Source organism: Cryptomeria japonica, chromosome 1 (assembly GCF_030272615.1).
Source record: "Cryptomeria japonica chromosome 1, Sugi_1.0, whole genome shotgun sequence".
Taxonomy (NCBI): Eukaryota; Viridiplantae; Streptophyta; class Pinopsida; order Cupressales; family Cupressaceae; genus Cryptomeria; species Cryptomeria japonica.
In genome coordinates, this window is record NC_081405.1 from 313,907,997 (window position 1) to 313,926,309 (window position 18,313).

Genomic DNA, 18,313 nt, shown 5'->3' on the forward strand with positions numbered 1-18,313 from the left:
GGAGAGCCTGCACAACTGACTTTAGAAGTTGGACCCGCCTAGCAAAAGACAACCATCTATGTGTCCAATGAGTGGCTTTCACTCTAAACTTGTCAATAATACTCTGCCAAGAACCCTTGGGAAGACGACCAATAGAGATTGGAATACCCAAATAAGTAAAAGGGAGGGTCCCAACCTGAAACCTCAAGATATTAGCAATTCTTCTCTGGATGGGTACTGGAGTATTGAAGAAGAAAATGGAGGATTTATCCTCATTAGTCAATTGTCCTGAAGTGGCAAGATAAACATCCAACAACTTCCTTAAAGAAGTAGCCTCACTAGCAGTAGCCATCCCCATCAAGGCAGTATCATCAATAAACTGCAAATGAGACTATGAAGGCGAATCTCCACCCCAGCACCAACCCTGAATGATGCCTAACTCAACATTTCTTTTCAACAAATGTCTAAGACCCTCAACGACAAGCAAAAATAAGTATGGGGAGAGAGGATTCCCTTGGTGTAAACCCCTAGAAGCCCCAAAAAGCTTAGAATGGTCTCCATTTATTAGCACCAAGAAGGATACTAAAGTAACACAACTCATAACACATTGGGTCCACTCCTCACAAAACCCAAAAGCAACCAAGATCTTACGCAGGAAGGACCACTTAACTCTATCATAAGCCTTAGCCATATCCAACTTTATGAACATTGTCTTCTCATGGGATCTGACCATGGAATGAATGGTCTCAGTAGCAATAACAACTCCATCCAAAATCTGTCGACCCTCAACAAATCGACTTTGTTCCTCCGAGATCAGCCCTTTAAGCCACTTCTTCAACCTCCCAACCATTAATATTGAAATAATTTTATAAGCCACGTTGCAAAGGGAAATATGTTGAAACTGAGTTAACCTATTCCCCCCCTCACACTTGGGAATGAGAGCAATAAAAGTAGAGTTTAAAGATTTTAACATTTGTTTGCTCCTCTGGGACTCCTGAACAACCACCAAAAGATCCAACTTTATAATATCCCAAAATTCTTGAAAAAACTCTATTGGGAAACCATCGGGGCTAGGAGCTTTCCCTCTCTTGATCTGAAAAAAAATCCCCTCCAACTCCTCAAGAGAAATCTCTCTCATCAAATACTCATTTGCCTCCCTGGAAACCAACTAAGGTATACAAGAAAGAACATGTGCTTCCTCAACTAAACCCCCTTGTGCATCCTCTTTGAATATAGAAATAAAATATTATAACACCTCAACAATGATTTCATGAAACAATGCCAGACGATCTCCCCTGTCATTAATTAAAACAGATATGGAATGACCATGCATACTGGCCTTCACAGAGTTAAAGAAAAAGGCAGTGTTTTTATCCCCTTCCTGCAACCAATTCACCCTTGCCTTTTGCTTCCAATAAAATTCTTCATGAAGTTCCCATTCCTCCACCACCTTCAAGGTCCTAGCCTCCTCTCTCAAAAGATCCTCTGAAACCCCATTTTCTCTAATCAACCATGTAATCCTATTTACCTCTTCCCGTGTAGTAGCCTTTTCTTGAAAAATATTACCAAAACATTATCAATTCCACCTTTTAAGTTGGTACTTGACAAACTAAAGAATCTTGGCAAAAGTATACATAGTTGTACCAAACACAAGCCTACCAATCCTCCACCATACAACTATATGGTAAAAAAGAGTAGAGTTTCATAGCCACATAAGTTGGAACTTGAAGGAAGGAGAATGAGGCACCCAAGATGAGATGATACTGATCTTGATGGGCCAGTGGTCTGAACCCCTCCAATCCAACATTTCAGAGGAAGTAGACCACATATCCCCAACCCAATAATAGGAGACCAAGAACCAATCCAGCCTTTTAGCAACCAAATCCTTACCAATCATCCTATTATTCCAAGCAAAACAACCATTACTAGATTGTACATCAATAAGATTTAACTCTGAAATACTATCCCTAGGTAGCAATGTAAAAGGCTCCAACCTTGTCATTCCACCCCTTTTCTCAGATAGCTCCATGATAGCATTGAAATCACCAGCCAAAATCCAAGGATAGAGTGGATCCAGGTTGCAAACAAATCAAAGATAAAGACAATAGAATTTGCTTACTCTGATACTCCACCAAAGATACACATTAGAGAGGAGAATACACTCTCTTGTCACAAAGCATGAGGCCACCAGGGAAATAGAAGATCTAGAAACTACCCACCAAAGAGGGCAAAGCCTTCCTGGATTCCATAAGCAAGCCACCCTTCCAGATGCACCATGAGCTCCAATACACTGACACTCCCCAAACTTCCACAACTTAGGTACCATACTCAGCATATTCTCCATAGATAATTCAGTCTCCTAAAGAAAAATAACATCTGGAGATTGATTCTTGACCAAATCCTTAACAATTATTTGTTGAGGGCCACTGTTCAATCCCTTAACATTCCATGATAGAACAATAATTTTTGGGGACACAAGAAGTGCAAATTTAGGGTCTTAACTACCCCTGAGTCCACCAAAGTTTCCCCAATTGATTTAATATTTTCAATCTCCTTTTTCCTACCCACCTTGGGATTCTTCTCACCAACCCCTTTCTTTGGTTTCTTTTGCTGAATACCCATGTGAGAAGAGGACAAAGAGCTCTTTCCACCTCCTGCACCATCCTTTGGGAGTAAAGGAGATCCACCTCACCACTCTTCAAAAGCCCCATAACAAGATCCGACTCACCCTAAACACTCACCCGTTGATCCATATCCATTTTCCCAACGCCTGAATCCTGCACAACCTGCATAGCCTCCAAAGGAGGTCCATTCTTTCCTAAACCCAAAGTTCCTTGATCCAAATGCATCAATCCTAGATTCACTTCCTACTGGCTAAGATCATCCAACACCTCAAACCTATTAAAAGTATCATCCTCCTACCTCTCCCTAAAGGTCCGCTTCTACCCCCAATTCCTGTTGTGAGCTTTGACTGGGACAAAACTATCCTCACCAGTACCATCACTCAAAATAGGCTCCTTCCCCTTATCCACCCTAGGGCACCTACATTGAAAGTGTCCATACTCATGGCAAAGTCGACGTCGAAAAGGTAAAGTTTCATAGTCTAATTGTTGCACCTATGTATATGATCCTGCACTTACTTCCACAAAATCTGGCTATGGCTTGCTTAAATCAATTTTCACACAGATACGGGCAAAAGTCATTACCTTTTTAAACTGTGTCTGTTGAGAAGACCCAATAGGTTTACCAAGCATTGAAGCCACCGGATGCAAAACATCCTCTTACCAACATTCAACTGGGAACTACGACAAACGAACCCAAACTGGACCTTATTCAGAAGCTCTTCAGTCGGATTGAAACCCACATGCCACGACTTCATGAACAAGCCCACTTTGTTATAAAAATAGGGGCCACCCTTAAAAATCTCATTCCGATCAGTCATACTATCAAAGGTAGCCATAAAGTAATTATTTTCCAAGAGCCTAATCTCCATCTCTCCTTCCGACATCTAGGTCTTCTAAGCCCAAGATTCCAGAAACTGCAGAGAAACTCTCAAACCCATAAAATTGCAATAAAAGGAGTGTTTTGAATAATATTCAATATCATCAGCCAACATCTCCATCAATATAATCAATTTTGGCCTCTCTTTACATCTCTCTAAGCAACCATTGATCTTCATAACCTTAGATTCTCCAAACGATCATGAAGCATACATCTCCTAATCTGGTGCAAACAAATTATTATTGAATACCTTTGCACCCTGTGTCAGGGCCTTCGAACCAATCGTTGAGCGGAAATTCATCATTGGGCTATCCCCGGATGGTTCCCCACATGACATGAGTAGAATATGAAACCTTAGATGGGCATGCAAATCCTTGGGCCAAAAGAAAATAAGAAACCCACACATGAGGGTTATAACAATATCTCTTAGAAACCCCTGCAACCCACCTAAATCAAATGTGACCAATTAGAACAACCCAATCCCACACCCAAACCGATCAAAACACCAAATAAGGGGAATGGTTGAATCACACTTCCAATCACCAACGAAACCAACCCCACCTAGACGATGCAATCAAGCAAAGCCTCCAAAGAGGCTACACCTAGACCCCCTCTCGCACCATGAATCTGAGACCAGACCCTATCGGAGAAAGCCACAGTACCAACACTTCCCTCCAAGGAAGACCACCACTGCATAAAATAGTAGAAAAATGGTAAAAAATGACACCCTGAATGCAAGAAGATCTCCCCTCGTCACACCAACAAGTAGCTACAAAGAATGAGCTAGGGCACGGGCACCCTAGCTCAACCAGCAAAGCACACATTCACCATCTTTCCCCAATAATATATTGAAATATAACATAATCATCTATAATAATTTAGCAGTAATAAACAAATATGATATATTTAGACATCTTTTATTGAATTTTTCAAAATGCAAGTATGTTAGTTTACTCATACACAATTTAACTTTATGATGTATGACATACCCATTGAACACTAAGATACACTGGCTAGTTATATGAATCTACTATATATAACCATTTATAATTAATATTGTCATAATTAAGATAAAATTGCTAGTTATCTCGAGAGGCATCTACAATGACATCAAAATATCCCTAAACAAAAATCCATATTTGAAACAATTTGACCTGCAAATGAGAGGTAAATGCGTGAAATATGTCATGTTTCAACTTTTGTGGTGGTGCTATTTTATTACTCCAAATAAAATAGAACCCTCGCCACTTGTCTCCAGCTAGATTCATAACTTTTTGCATGCAAGACTTTAATGGATTTGTATTTTTGGTGTTTATTATCTTAGAAGAACATTTATTTTACAAATGATTCTCTTCTATTATGATATCTCTCGGCATATTTTACATATATTTTTAAAATATAAATTTACTAATTATACCTCATCTATTATTAGTCGGTAGGCTTTTCTATGTGGAGAAACACTGCACCAGAATTGTCTCACGTGAGAGTTTTTTTGCCAGTCGGAAAATTTTGCGATCAAATTTGCCATTCAAAAACTCAAAACCATCTCATACGATACTGAATAAATTAGCAGGTTAGACTGTAAGAATTCCTCAGAAGACATGAGTGGGCTCACAACAAGGCCTTTCCATGCACTTTTTTCACAAAGAACACCTGTAAAACAAGCAATTGACTCAGTTTCATTGTCATCATGCATTCCTACCAAGTTAATTACCTCTATGTTTGATTTTATTGTTAAGCCTATACTGTCTGATTCTTGTCTGCCAATATACCCTTTAGATATGTTATTTATATTATTTCTAAATAATAACTTTTATATTCCAGAACTCCTCGGATTTTTTTTTACAATTACAATTTGGTCTTGCATATTATTTGTTTAGTTAGTAATCAAGCATGTTTTGTACTACTCCACAATCACTTCATATCATATTTAAACCAAGCCATTCACATGATCTTATTTATTTTCTAAAGCCTTTTCAACAAATCCATTTTAGTGCATATCCCCATCCATTGCAATCTCAAGACCACATTTCTTTGATGTGAATTGTTGTGCATTGTCTACGCTTCCACATTTCGTATGCACGTCTACTTATTATTGATTTTATTCATTGTGTTTTATGCATATAGACTATTTTTGTCTCCATGCCCCTTCTCTCTCCCACCTTCTTAATATCATTAACATGATTTGTTTTCAATTTTGCTTGTGCATCAAGTATAATCTTCTCATGTATTCTTGGTCCTTCAATGTAGATGCTTCTTTCATGTAATATTAAAATTCCATTATATTTTCCCCTCAATCTCCTATTGTTAGGAATTGCATGCATAAAATATCAATTATATGCAGATAAATATTAGCACATGAATAAAAAACACAGAAATAATAACAACGAATAAAGAATATTAATGTGGTTCACCCAATCTCAGGCTACATCCACCAAATAGAGAGTCCAATATTATTATCCAGTAAATCAAAAACCGATTACAACCAACAATCCCTTGCAACTCAATACCGCTGCAAAATGCCATAAAATTCTCTATAGAAAACCCCTAACCCTTAGCCTTTTTATCAAGACTTATGTTGGTAACAAAATTAGGGTTACAACATGTCAGCCAATAGAAAAATAACACTCGATGCCTTTATAAAATAATAAAAATCTTTTTGGCCTCACGGGGTAGCGCTACCCCTTGACCCCACCTTGGGGGCACTACCCCCAAACCCCCGTCGAAAAATATGGGGGGAAACCATGCCAATAGAAGTAGGGAAAATTTAACCTTCGAGTCTGATTAGGCTCCATATAACAACACCTATTGGCGTATCCATTGCAGCTCCTACGACTACAAGTGCTAGGATATAACCATCCATAATCAAAATAATGAAAGATTTAAGTAGTTTTTTTCTATGTAGTCAGTGCGTCAAAGGCCTTGCCATTGCAGTTAAGCTTATGAGGGTAAGAGGGTGCAAATATTTTGTTCATTATGGCAAAACGAACTAGATGAGCGAGAATTCTAGGATTTCAAACTGAGGGCAATGGTGGTGAAGGTGATGGAGATATTTTTGTGTCTGTGGCTTCCATCTATGCTTTCTCTTGCAGATGGCCCAACCTTGGCTATGTTTGAGGCTTGCACGTGGTTCCTGTTGCCTTAGTGGCAATGGTTTCTTCCTTGTGTGCTAGATTTTCCTGGCTGGGTTCTTACATGAGTTCTAGGTTTTATCTTAGATATCTCAATGGTTCTGCTACGTTGGCTACCAAGACTGTTACCTTTCCCCCCTTGGTGCTTTTGTTCTGGATATTCTAGAGTAGAGTGGAGGTGCAGGAAAGTTAGGATTTCAAATTGATAGCAAGGGTGGCATTGCTGAGACTGACATGGATGGTGCTTTAGTGCTAGTCCTTAGTTCTCACTATGCACTGCTTGTTTGGATGACCTTCCTCTTTGATGGTTGTGGCTGTAGGGGTTGTGTTGAAGATGGTGTTGAGAACCTTTTTGGTGCCGAGGTTGATGGTGTTTGGATCTCCTACATGCTGTGGGAGATGGCTCTCATTTCCTCTTTTGAGTTGTGCAGGTTGGTTCCCAGGGATGTTGTGCTGGCCCTGACTGGGGTTTATTGTTGGGTGAGTTGGCTGTTGTTTCGACTACCTTGCTCTAGTTGGTGCCCTATTTTGGGCAGTCTACTATGGTGTTCGTGGTCACTGGTTGGGGCTTGTGTCTATCGAACCCGTGTCTGGGTGCTACTATCTCAGGTCCTCTACTTCCTGGCTTGGTCCTTTCACAGTGTGCTCTTGTGTGGCCTTCCTTAAAGTGGGTTTCAGGGTTTGTTTGTTATTTCAGCCTTGCCTGGAAGCCCTTTGGAGGTTGTGCTTTGTGCTGAGCTTGGCACTAGTGAGGTGTTTTTAATAGTAGGAGGTGTTGGCTCCTCTATTGTCGACATTCTTACAGAGGTGATTCTTGGGACAAAGATGTTGGCTGAGTCCTTCTTTGCTTTGGGTCTTCTTTGCTTGGAGGCTCTAGGCTTGGTGTAATGACTGAGTTTTGTCATTGGAATCGCATGTTGATTTGCAAAGTGTTGGCTTAGCCTTGGTTCTTACCTCCTAATGCCTTTGTTTTGGGTGTGTTCCTATGGTATCTATTGGAGTTGCGATGGTCTCTTTGGATTTTCGTTGGTTTTTGGGGCATTGAATGCCTTTAGAGGTATGGTGAGCTGTGGTGGGGAGTTTTCCCACACATATCTTGTTGGGCCCTGCGTGTGGCCTTGGTGTTTATTGACAATGGGGCCTTGTCCCCCATTTGTTATCTTTGTTGTGATTTAGATGGTGCTTGATCTAGTTTCTAGTGGTAGGAGGTTTCCTTTTTTGATTTGGACTATGGTGGTTACTGCGTACACCATTGGGTTGTATTTTGCCTTCTTCATGAGAATGTCCATTTTGGTTTGTAGGGACAGTAGGCTTGTTTTCTATGATGGCCAAGAGTTAGCTACTAGTTTTCAAGGGCTCACCCTCGTTAATGTTAGTTTTTGGTTATGGATTGGTATCAGTTTCAGGGTTGTGCTCACTTTTGAGGTTACTGTGGAGTTTGATTTTGCCCCTATTAAGGTGGGATGTGTTCTGTTCGCCATGATGAGAGCTTGGCTTCATCGATTCCCTTCTTCTTTCGCGGATCCTATGGAGGTGGATGCTTCCCTTATTGAGGCAGGGCCTGGCTACGAGAAAGAGGTTGATGGTTTTTCATGGTGGTCTTCTCTCCTATGTGGTTGTCTGTTTAATATTTGGATTCATAGTTGGCACACTTGTTTGGTGGTCTTATCCTTTTTTGCTCCTATTGAGGTGGGCTCCTTTTCTATAGAGGTGAAGAGGGGTTATGTTGTTGAGGGTTGGACTTCCTGCTGTCGTGTGGTTGTCGTGATCTTTTGCTTGACTTGGGGACCCTCTCTCCCCCTTGTGAGGTTGCCCCACCTTGTAGATTGTGTTCATACTGTTCCTTGTAAGGAGCCCTTTGATTCAATGTAGATTTTAACCTTGTTGGCCATGAGGTTGTTGTTGTCTTGTAGCCTCTTTCTCCTTCTACAACTGTTTGGTTGTTGTTGTTTATGGTCTTTTCAACCTGTGAGCACCCTCTTTTGCTTCTTTTGTAAAGGGTTAGGCCCTATTAATCCCGCTTTCCTAATAAAAAACAATATGATACAAACTTTTATAATGTATAATAAAAAATAAAAGCCGATTAAATAATTATACCTGGCCGATTGTTGAGCATTCTGCTTCGCAAGAGTAACCTAAATTAGGTAGAGTTCGAAATTCTATTTTCTATCGTGGTCTACCCTGAATATTTATTCAACTGGTAAAGAAAATCAAAGCAGAGCAGATTAGAGGAAGTAAGGAGGTAAGCAATCATGTCAAAGAAAAATGATCTTGGACGACGTAAACGGCTTCACGAATTCGAGCTTAGAAGTAAGCTTTATCTGCATGTTTTCTACTTATGTCCATGTCATTTTTCGTGGGTTTTAATGTGGATAAATTGAACAGAGGAGAAAGAGGAGAAGGAAAAGAAAGAGCGAAAGCTAAAAGCAAGGCAGGAGAAGATGAAGGTACGGATTTTATTTAAAATTCGTTTCACCTTCCTCACGTACATGACTACATCTTGGGGTTTTCATAAGAGCTGATTGTTTAACTGACAAAAGAGTAGCATGTTTAGATTTAGGGTTTGTGATAACTAATGGTAGGGTTTTGATAAATATGGATTAGTGGGACAAACGCAAATAGGTTTAAATATGGGCTTTAAGAGGAATGAAGAGTTGTTTGTGTATTTTTTCTCTTGCTTCTTTTCATTTGTTTGCCAATGTACATGCATATATGCATACGTATGTTTATATAGGTTGGTATTTCTTCTGTTCCTGTCCGTTGAGGTCTTCTATATCCAGGTGTTGGGTGTGGTGTTCGTGCATTTTAACAGTTTATTATGTCTTAGTGAACATGAATTTGTCACCACTGCATTAGGAGCCTTCATGCTTGTATCTGTTGAGCTCATCCCACTTGACGGAAGCAATGGTATACTTTGGATGTAAGGGATTTACAAGTAAAAATGATACATGTTTTGTATTCAATTTAGTTTAATTCGGTTTTGGGTGTAGGTTGATGGTAAGGAGGAGAAGAAAAAGTTGAAGAGGAAGAGAGGGTTTAAGGTTGGGAAAAATAAAAAGGTGCAGACCAAATTATCTGCTTTGACCAAGGCGAAGGCTGCCCAAGCAATGGAAATAGATGGCTAATTTTGCACTCTAAACAAGTAAGCATTAGAACTATATGCTTTTTCTTTTTTCAATTTACAATTTACAATGGATCAGTTAGTTCCTACCTCTTTGTAATTGTTACCTGACTTTAATAAAACAATTATACTGTTCTTATTTACCTCTACCAAGGTTTAAGAAGGCAACTTGTTTCATTACTAGGTATTGCAATTCCCTGTAAAACTACATGGAACAAACTGTTGACAATCAGGACTAGATTATATTAAACTATTAGCCTTGGTCACAATGCACTCACAATAGTCCTATCAAGAAATCGGTGCTCACTTGTTCCTCAACACTTAAAAAATACAAGCAGATTCAAACTGTCTTGTTTCTCTTTAGCTTGTTGAATTCTTCTCAAGTATAAGGTGCATGAATATGCTTAATATACATCATAGTAAATGAAATAGTATTTTTAATATCAACAGATGTGTTTGTATTGGTTATTGGTATTATATAACAATTTGTAATGCCCCCTTTTATTAAGTGCCCTAGTTTTTGCCCTAAATCACAAATCTTGGTTGAAACCTTGTATCTGATGTAATGTCCCCTTTTGGTAGGACACTAAATCTTGCACAATATACTTGTAGAATTATTGCAGGTTATGTATTTTCAGTCTGCTGTGGTAATTTGGTCAGATTCAATTCGATGTTGTTTCCCTCTTTAAATGTACAAGTCTGCTGTTTATAGTATTATACCAATCTGATGTGCTGCCTATACTCAGATATATATATGTGTGTGTGTGTGTGTTATAATTATTGCAGGTTATGTATTTTCAGTCTGCTGTGGTAATTTGGTCAGATTCAATTTGATGTTGTTTCCCTCTTTAAATGTACAAGTCTGCTGTTTATAGTATTATACCAATCTGATGTGCTGCCTATACTCATATATATGTGTGTGTGTGTGTGTGTGTGTGAGTGAGTGTGAGTGTGAGAGAGAGAGAATCCGTTCTGTTCCATCAGGTCTGATTCTCTGGTTATTGATTTAACGTTTCCTCTTCTTTTCCTTTGATGCTTGTTTTATTATTATTTGCAGATTTGTATTTGTGTTCTGATCTCTTTTATAAATGTTCATATCATTCTTCCATTTTCTCTTATATTTCTGATTTAGGTCTGCTTCTAAATTTTCTTTTAATGCTCCAGGTATTTTGTTCTATTCCATGGATCCTTCCTTCTCAAATGAAAACTTCTCCACTTTATATCCTCCAATGTGAGGGAGAGTCACACCTCTTCTTAATGGTCATAACCTTTCACAAGTAGCACCTTTTGAAAGGGTCACAACCTTTCATCATTGCTGCTCTTTAAAAGAGTCACTTCCTTATCTTCTTCCCATTAATGCTTCCTTAATAACTTTGCTCCCTTCTTTCTTCCTTTTTTCCTTTTTTCCCCCAAATGAAGTTCTTTTCTCTCCCTTTTATATCTTAATGTTTTAGGGAGTCACAGCTTTTCATTTCATGCCTTTTGACCATTCATTAAACTTAACTAAATTTTAATTTTATTCTTTTATATTTTAGTTTATTATTTATATTTATTAATAAATCCTATTTCAACAAGGGGATATTACATCTGATCTGCTCCTTTTTGATTATCTTTTCTGATCTGATTCACTTTCTGCTCCTATTTCTGCATTAATTCTCCTTTAATTTACTCAAACATTCACCTTAGATCTGCTTCAAATCTGTTATAGATATTCAATAAATTGCCTTAAGAGAATTCCTTCTGCTCTTCCTGCTGCAAATCTTCTCTTAAATAGGAATTTTTTTTCAGTTGATTTTAATGTTTGAATGATCAATAAACACCTCTTATTTATGCCTTTCAAATCACACCCTTCACCAAAGGTTGCAACCTTTCTAAATAGGTCAGCCAAGGCCACAAACTTATTATTATTTTATTTTCCGTAATCACTGCTCAAAACCCCAGGTTGGCTCCTTAATCCAGGTCAGCCCTATATGTGATTTTATTTTTTATTTACTTATTTATTCTTATTTTCTTATCCTACTAGGTTGGCCCTACTTATTTGGGTTTTATGGCTGTGACCCTTATTAATATAGTTGCAATTTTAGTTATTGATGGGACATGACAATCCGCCCTTCCCAAAATTGGTTGACCTCAAGCAATAGTTGGATGATCATGGGGTCTAATTTGTAATCCACCTTTTCTTGCGCTACTCTAATATTATCACGTCGTAGGTTCAAATTGACATATATGTTTTCTCCCTAAATTCAAATGCGAGCTACAGCCAATAGTTGGAAACTGACAAGGTTTAACTTAAGACAAGTTTTTCTTATTTTCTAGATCAAAGCCATCTTGTATTTGCAAAAACTGATTAGGTTGGACATATGTTTGCACATTGGATATCTTTGTGAGTTGAAGCAAGGGTGAGTCTTTCTATGTCTGAAGATAAGGATTAGAAACATGGCACACATCTATGACCTTAAATTCATATCTTTTGGTTCGCTCTAGTTATTCTCAAATTAGAAATCTCATGGTGATAGGAATGTGTTTATAGTAATCATACACTTATGGAGTAGACATACTGGAAACCATAGATGGAATACTCGTAGAGTACTCGACGAGAGTTTTTTTGCTCTGCGAGTATTTATGCGAGTTTTTCACAAAAGCTCGGCAAGTCTTTGGAAAAAACTCGGCTGCATAAAAAAAAGACTTAAACATGTCAAAAAATTGTCTATTTTTTTTTTCAAGTCACTCTCATTCTCTTCATTAGAATATATACATAAAATATAACATTTAAGTTCTTTTTCCTTTCTTCTACTTTAAGTTATATTTCATGTATATATTGGCAGGATGTTTGAGTGGTTTCGGATCTGTAGGAGTTATAATGTAAATTCTAGGTTTTAGAAGATCTTTTAAATTTTCAGACAGTCAAATTTCATTAACTAGTAGGCTCCTATCAACATAAGTCACATTTCAACATGTCTTTTTTCTTTCTTATACTTTAAGTTATATTTCATGTATATATTGGCAGGATGTTTGAGAGTGGTTTTAGATCTATAGGAGTTATAATGTAAATTCTAGGTTTTAGAAGATCTTTTAAATTTTCAAACTTAGTCAAATTTCAGTAACCAGTAGGCTCCTATCAGCATAAGTCACATTTCAATATGTCTTTTTCCTTATACTGTAAGTTATATTTCATGTATATATTGGCAGGGTGTTTGAGAGTGGTTTTAGATTTGTAGGAGTTATAATGCAAATTCTAGGTTTTAGAAGATCTTTTAATTTTCAGATAGTCAAATTTCAGTAATTAGTAGGCTCCTATTGGCATTCTCTTGCTCTCTCTACCTCACTCACTTTATCTGCCCCGAATTCTAGACCTATCTATCTTTGTATCACTCTTCCTCCATCCCTTCTCTCCACCACTCTCTATCTCACTCTCTCCTCTCTCCCCCAAGATCTAGACCTATCTCTCTACCTCTTTCTCTCACCCTCACACCCCTGCAAGGGGTGCTACGCTCAACCTCATTTTGGCGAGGTGGAGGGGGCACATCGGACTTCTAGGACTAGACCGTCTAGTTCTATCTCTCCCCTATTTTTCACTAGAGCTAAGAAGAGGAAGATGTAAAATGTTTTGATGTATTATTTACTTTTAGTTTTAGAAAAGCAATTTGCTATTTCATTTTGTTTCAGTCTATCAGCCACCAACATTCCATAAGAGGATGCCATTTTGTACCCAATTTATGATTAAATCAATCAAATATATCTAGACTTAGCTTGTTTCTTTTGTGTTCTCATTTATTGACTCATTGGATGCATCTCCTCACTAAATTTTGCAAAAAACATGCATTTCTAATTAAATTTAAATAATTTTTTAAGTTGCCGAGTACTGGCCGAGTTTTTCAAGAGTTTTTTTTCAGGCCTTGGCGAGTTTTTGCTTTTGGCGAGTAGTTCAACTATGCTGGAAACACATTAGGTGTGAGCCAAACACAGAGCATACACATAAAGCACGAAGCATATACATAAATATATGTAGACATAGTAAATAGGCATATTACAATAAACATTGTGACAAGCTAATTAACCTATAAGAAATCATTGCTTATATCAGTAGGAAATTCAAAAGGGTGCCAATAAATTGCCCAACCTGACTAAGCCATGGGGCACGTCACATCCAAATCATAGCCATTCACCTCATCCCACAAGCGGTAGGACTGTCCAACTATGACCAGTTCCATCCCTTTGGGTAATCAATTCATCACTTGGCCTGCAAGAGGTAGGAACTTCCAGAACATTTCCATCCCTTGGGGTAATCAATTCATCACTTGGCCCACAAGAGGCAAGAAGTCCAACTATGACCAATTCCATCCCTTGGGGTAGTCAATTCATCACTTGACCCACAAGAGGCAGGAACGCCCAACCAGGATCAGATCCATTGATTGGAGTAATCAATTCACCACTTGGCCCACAAGAGGCAGGAACGTCCAACTAGGACCAGATCCATCCCTCGAGGTAATCAATTCATGACTTGGTCCACAAGAGGCAGGAATGTCCAACCAGGACCAGATCCATCCCTTAGGGTAATCAGTCCATCACTTGGCCCACAAGAGGTAGGAACGCCCCTCTTTATCTGCCCAAGGCAAGCCTTCATTTATTAGCAATATTCTTCTATAAATTCCTCATGAATTTATTCATGCAAGTCTTCTTAAATCTGCACTGTTTCTTCTATTTGTTGCATATGACTTTTGATCTTCAATGCTCATACAATGCAGACCACACCCTTGCACTCCTTGCACTTTTCAACAATTGAATTGAATCTACCTTTTATATCTTCCATGTATCTTTTCGTAGAAAAGTTGTGACTTTTCAATAATCAATAGTTGTGTCTTTTCTTAGTGAATAAGATTTATTAATTTCTAATAAAAATTATTTCTTTAACCACAATCACTTATCTCAAGAGGGTCGCTGTTCTCATTAATAATGGTTGCTGCCCATTGCTGTTTTAATATCAAGTTAACAGTCATGTTTCTTGGGTCATTTATTAACTCACACCTTTTCACTAATGAATCTCCCATAATAGATCACTGCCTAATTAGTCTTATTGACTATTGTTAGATACAGATTTCTGTATTAATTAGTGGGTTGATCTCTTCATGTTCCTTGTTCTTAATAATAATGTTTATGTTTCTTATTGACTTTGTCATTGGAAAACGCTATCTTAGAAATCGGGCTTTGTCTTTGATGAAGTTGCTGGTATTGAATATTATGACAGCCAGTGTAAATTGAACAATTCTTATCAAGACTGCTTCTCCTTGGCACAAATCGCTGTTCTTTATGTGTCTAATATGTTCAGTTGATTAAACTAACATGCCTTGGTCTTGACATAGAGTCAAGTCCCAATGTTGCCATCACTGCATAATAAATCTTTTATGATAAATCGTTGTCTTTAGTCAAACAAATCTGATCCTTATCGCTGCTCCTATGTTGTTTGACCATTGAATGGTTTGTTTAATGAACACGCTAAAAAAATGTCCTTCCATGGAATTGTACTAATGGAGTATGAAATCTTTTCTTGTCGTCTCTCAGCTTCTTGAAGCAAAGCCTGCACTTTCTCCCATTCTTTCTCTTCTATCTCTCTCTAGGCTCTCTGTTCTTCACGTTTTGTATATTAAGACACAAGTCTTTTTGTTTCTGCTTCTTGTATTCCCTCAGGCTGGCAGGAATGTTGCTCTGATACCCCTTGTAATGTCCCCTTTTATTAAGTGCCCTAGTTTTTGCCCAAATCACAAATCCTGGTTGAGACCCTCTATTTGATCTGCTTCTTTTCGATTATCTCCTCTGATCCGATTGTCTTTCTGCTCCTATTTCTGCATTAATTCTCCTTTAATTTACTCAAACATTAACCTTAAATCTGCTTCTGATCTGTTATGAATAATCAATGAATTGCCTTATGAGAATTCCTGCTGCGAATCTGCTCTTAAATAGGAATTGTTTTACAATTGATTTTTATGTTTGAATGATCCATAAATCACATTTCTTTGCCAAAGGTTGCAACAATTCTAAACAGGTCAGCCAAGGCAACAAACTTATTATTATAATTTTTTATTATTTTCCTTAATCACTGCTTAAAACCCTATGTCGGCTCCTTAATCTAGGTCAGTCCTATTTGCAATTTTTATTATATATTTACTTATTTATTTTTATTTCTTATCCTACTAGGTCCGCCCTGCTTATCCAGGTTTTATGGCTGCGACCCTTATTAATATAGTTGCAATTTCACTCATTGATGGGACATGATACAATGATATTTATGAAACATGTTTTTACTTTCAGATCAACGCCTATTTGTTTGTGAAAGTCAGAATTTTTTATGATCAATTTATTTGATGGATTTTTGTCTGTACGAGGCCTGCTCTTTTTCTCATCTGTTCCTGAGTCATTGTTGATTAGGAGTTATGTGAATTTGCACACAAGGCACAATGGTAGGGCCATCAGAATTCTTCTTGAATTGGACCAATGTTCAGTGGTGGCCATTTATGTACCTCAGATGTATCTCCTGTGGTTTCAGACCCTGTCCTCAACGGGAAATATCTTGGGGACGTGCGAATGGGTAAAAATTGAAAATTTTCAAAATACCTGGTGATTATGTCCTAATGCTAAATAACATCGCGTAAATCATGCAATAATGAAAACATCAAATGTGGAAGCATACATAGATAATTATGCCTTGAAATCTATTTTTCATTCTTTCAAGCAAAAAAAAAAAAAAACTCACAAGGGAACCTCCACAACTGATACAACTCACAACTGCACAGAACTCAACAACATATATGTAATGTCCCATTTTGGGCCTTCCACTAACTTTGCTATTTAATGAGATAATTATACTCATGATGCTTATGGACTCGATTGAAATTGCATAATGACTCTAGACAAGATTTAATTAGCAGACCTTATATGAATATTAGATGTTCTTCTTGACAATAATATAACCTTTCAAATCTGATGTAGATTCTAATATAATGTTCCAAAAGAAATCTGTTGTGAGATCAAATAAAAGGTCTGATAATTATAGATGCATGCAGAATTATCTGTGATTGCTATGTTCACCACCTTTATTGATACAAAGTATGTCTTTTGACAGATCACTGTGTTTGGTTGGTTCCTTTATATCATGCAATTTGAATGTCCATGAATCGGGATTCTGATCCCTTATCACTCTATCTGTTATGTCTTCTTGTAAGCATGCAATCTTGACGCTATTTCTGCTTGTTAAATCTTTTTTTTGACATGTGTATATGGCCTTGCAAACTGGTGGATACACTACCTTCACTTGGCTGACTTAGCACTCTGCTATGAATCAGTAAAAATAACCAATATCCATTCTCCTTGTCTACAATATGATCCTCCTTTAATATCTCTTCCAATGGTCATGATGTGAGGGGTTGTATCTCCTTAGTCATGTCTTTCCAACAACTTAAACTAATCAAACTTCTAACGGTTTTGACTTTTTGTTTATTGTCCAGATTATTAACTTAACTAATCATCCTTTGATCAATCTTATTGTTCTTCACTTAATTTGTTATTAGTTAATTAACTAACGCAGATAGGAATTCTTCTTTTTGAACAGTGATAAGGTAGAGGATAATCTCTTGTTTGGTGGTTGATCTATATTACTTCCTTGACAGTGATTATGTGGAAGACTCTTTGCTTGTTCATGTGATCTGTAGTGTCTTCTTTGACAGGGGTTATGTGTGAGATGAACCGTGACTAGAATTGGCCCGTTGATAGTGATCCATTTCTTGCTTGTAACTTAATAACAATTCTGATATGATCTGATCGATGGTCATGTCACTGGATGCTTTTGATTCCTTTTCTTTTATATCTCTCAATGTGAGGGAGAGGTCACACCTCTTCATTACAGATGCCCTTTGGCAAGAGACGCACCTTTTCACCATTAGCACCCTTTGAAAGAGTGCAACTCTTGATTACTTCAGCCCTTTGAAAGGGACACAACCTTTCACAATCAGATATGCATTCTTTATTTATATCAGATCTGCACTTCTGATTTCCAAATTGTCCTCCTCAAATGTGGTTCTCTTCTCCCTTTATATCTCATGTTTGAGGGAGTTACAACTTTTCATTTCATGCCTTCGACCATTCATTAACTTAATTAAAATTTAATTATATTCTTCTATATTTTAATTTTAATTTTATTATTATCATTTATCATTAAATTGTATTTCAAAGTGGGGACATTACAACCCACCCCACTCAAGACCGCTTGTCCTCAAGCAATGATCAATTTAACTAAATTTCCTGTAATGTCCCCCTTTTGGGACATTAGGAAATCCATTCAAATAATTAAGTTTAAGTTGTCAAAACATCAAACTTTAAAGACAACCTAAATTAATTATTTATTAAAGCTAATTAAAGTGACTTTAATGTCAACATCAAATTATAAAATAAAGTCACTTTACTATTAAAGGGGAATACCAAGAGGCAAGAAGGGGAAATCAAAGAGACACAAGGTTGTGTTTTAAAAGAACATTGAGAGGCTCATTCGGTTTATGCTTGGTTTATGTTTGGAGATTGTTTCTTTGGGGAG

General features: G+C 37.5%; 1 protein-coding gene across 1 annotated transcript in view; it reads left to right on the forward strand.

Moving 5' to 3' along the window:
• The first annotated feature begins 8,715 nt into the window (after positions 1-8,715).
• The window catches only part of LOC131049728 (beta-mannosyltransferase 2), a 31,219-nt gene continuing 21,621 nt past the window's right edge, over positions 8,716-18,313 (forward strand). The window contains exons 1-3 of the mRNA XM_057983792.2: positions 8,716-8,921; positions 8,997-9,058; positions 9,602-9,753. Of these exons, the coding sequence (XP_057839775.1) occupies positions 8,864-8,921; positions 8,997-9,058; positions 9,602-9,736 (255 nt within the window). The 5' untranslated portion in view covers positions 8,716-8,863 and the 3' untranslated portion in view covers positions 9,737-9,753. The remainder of the gene's footprint in view (positions 8,922-8,996; positions 9,059-9,601; positions 9,754-18,313) is intronic.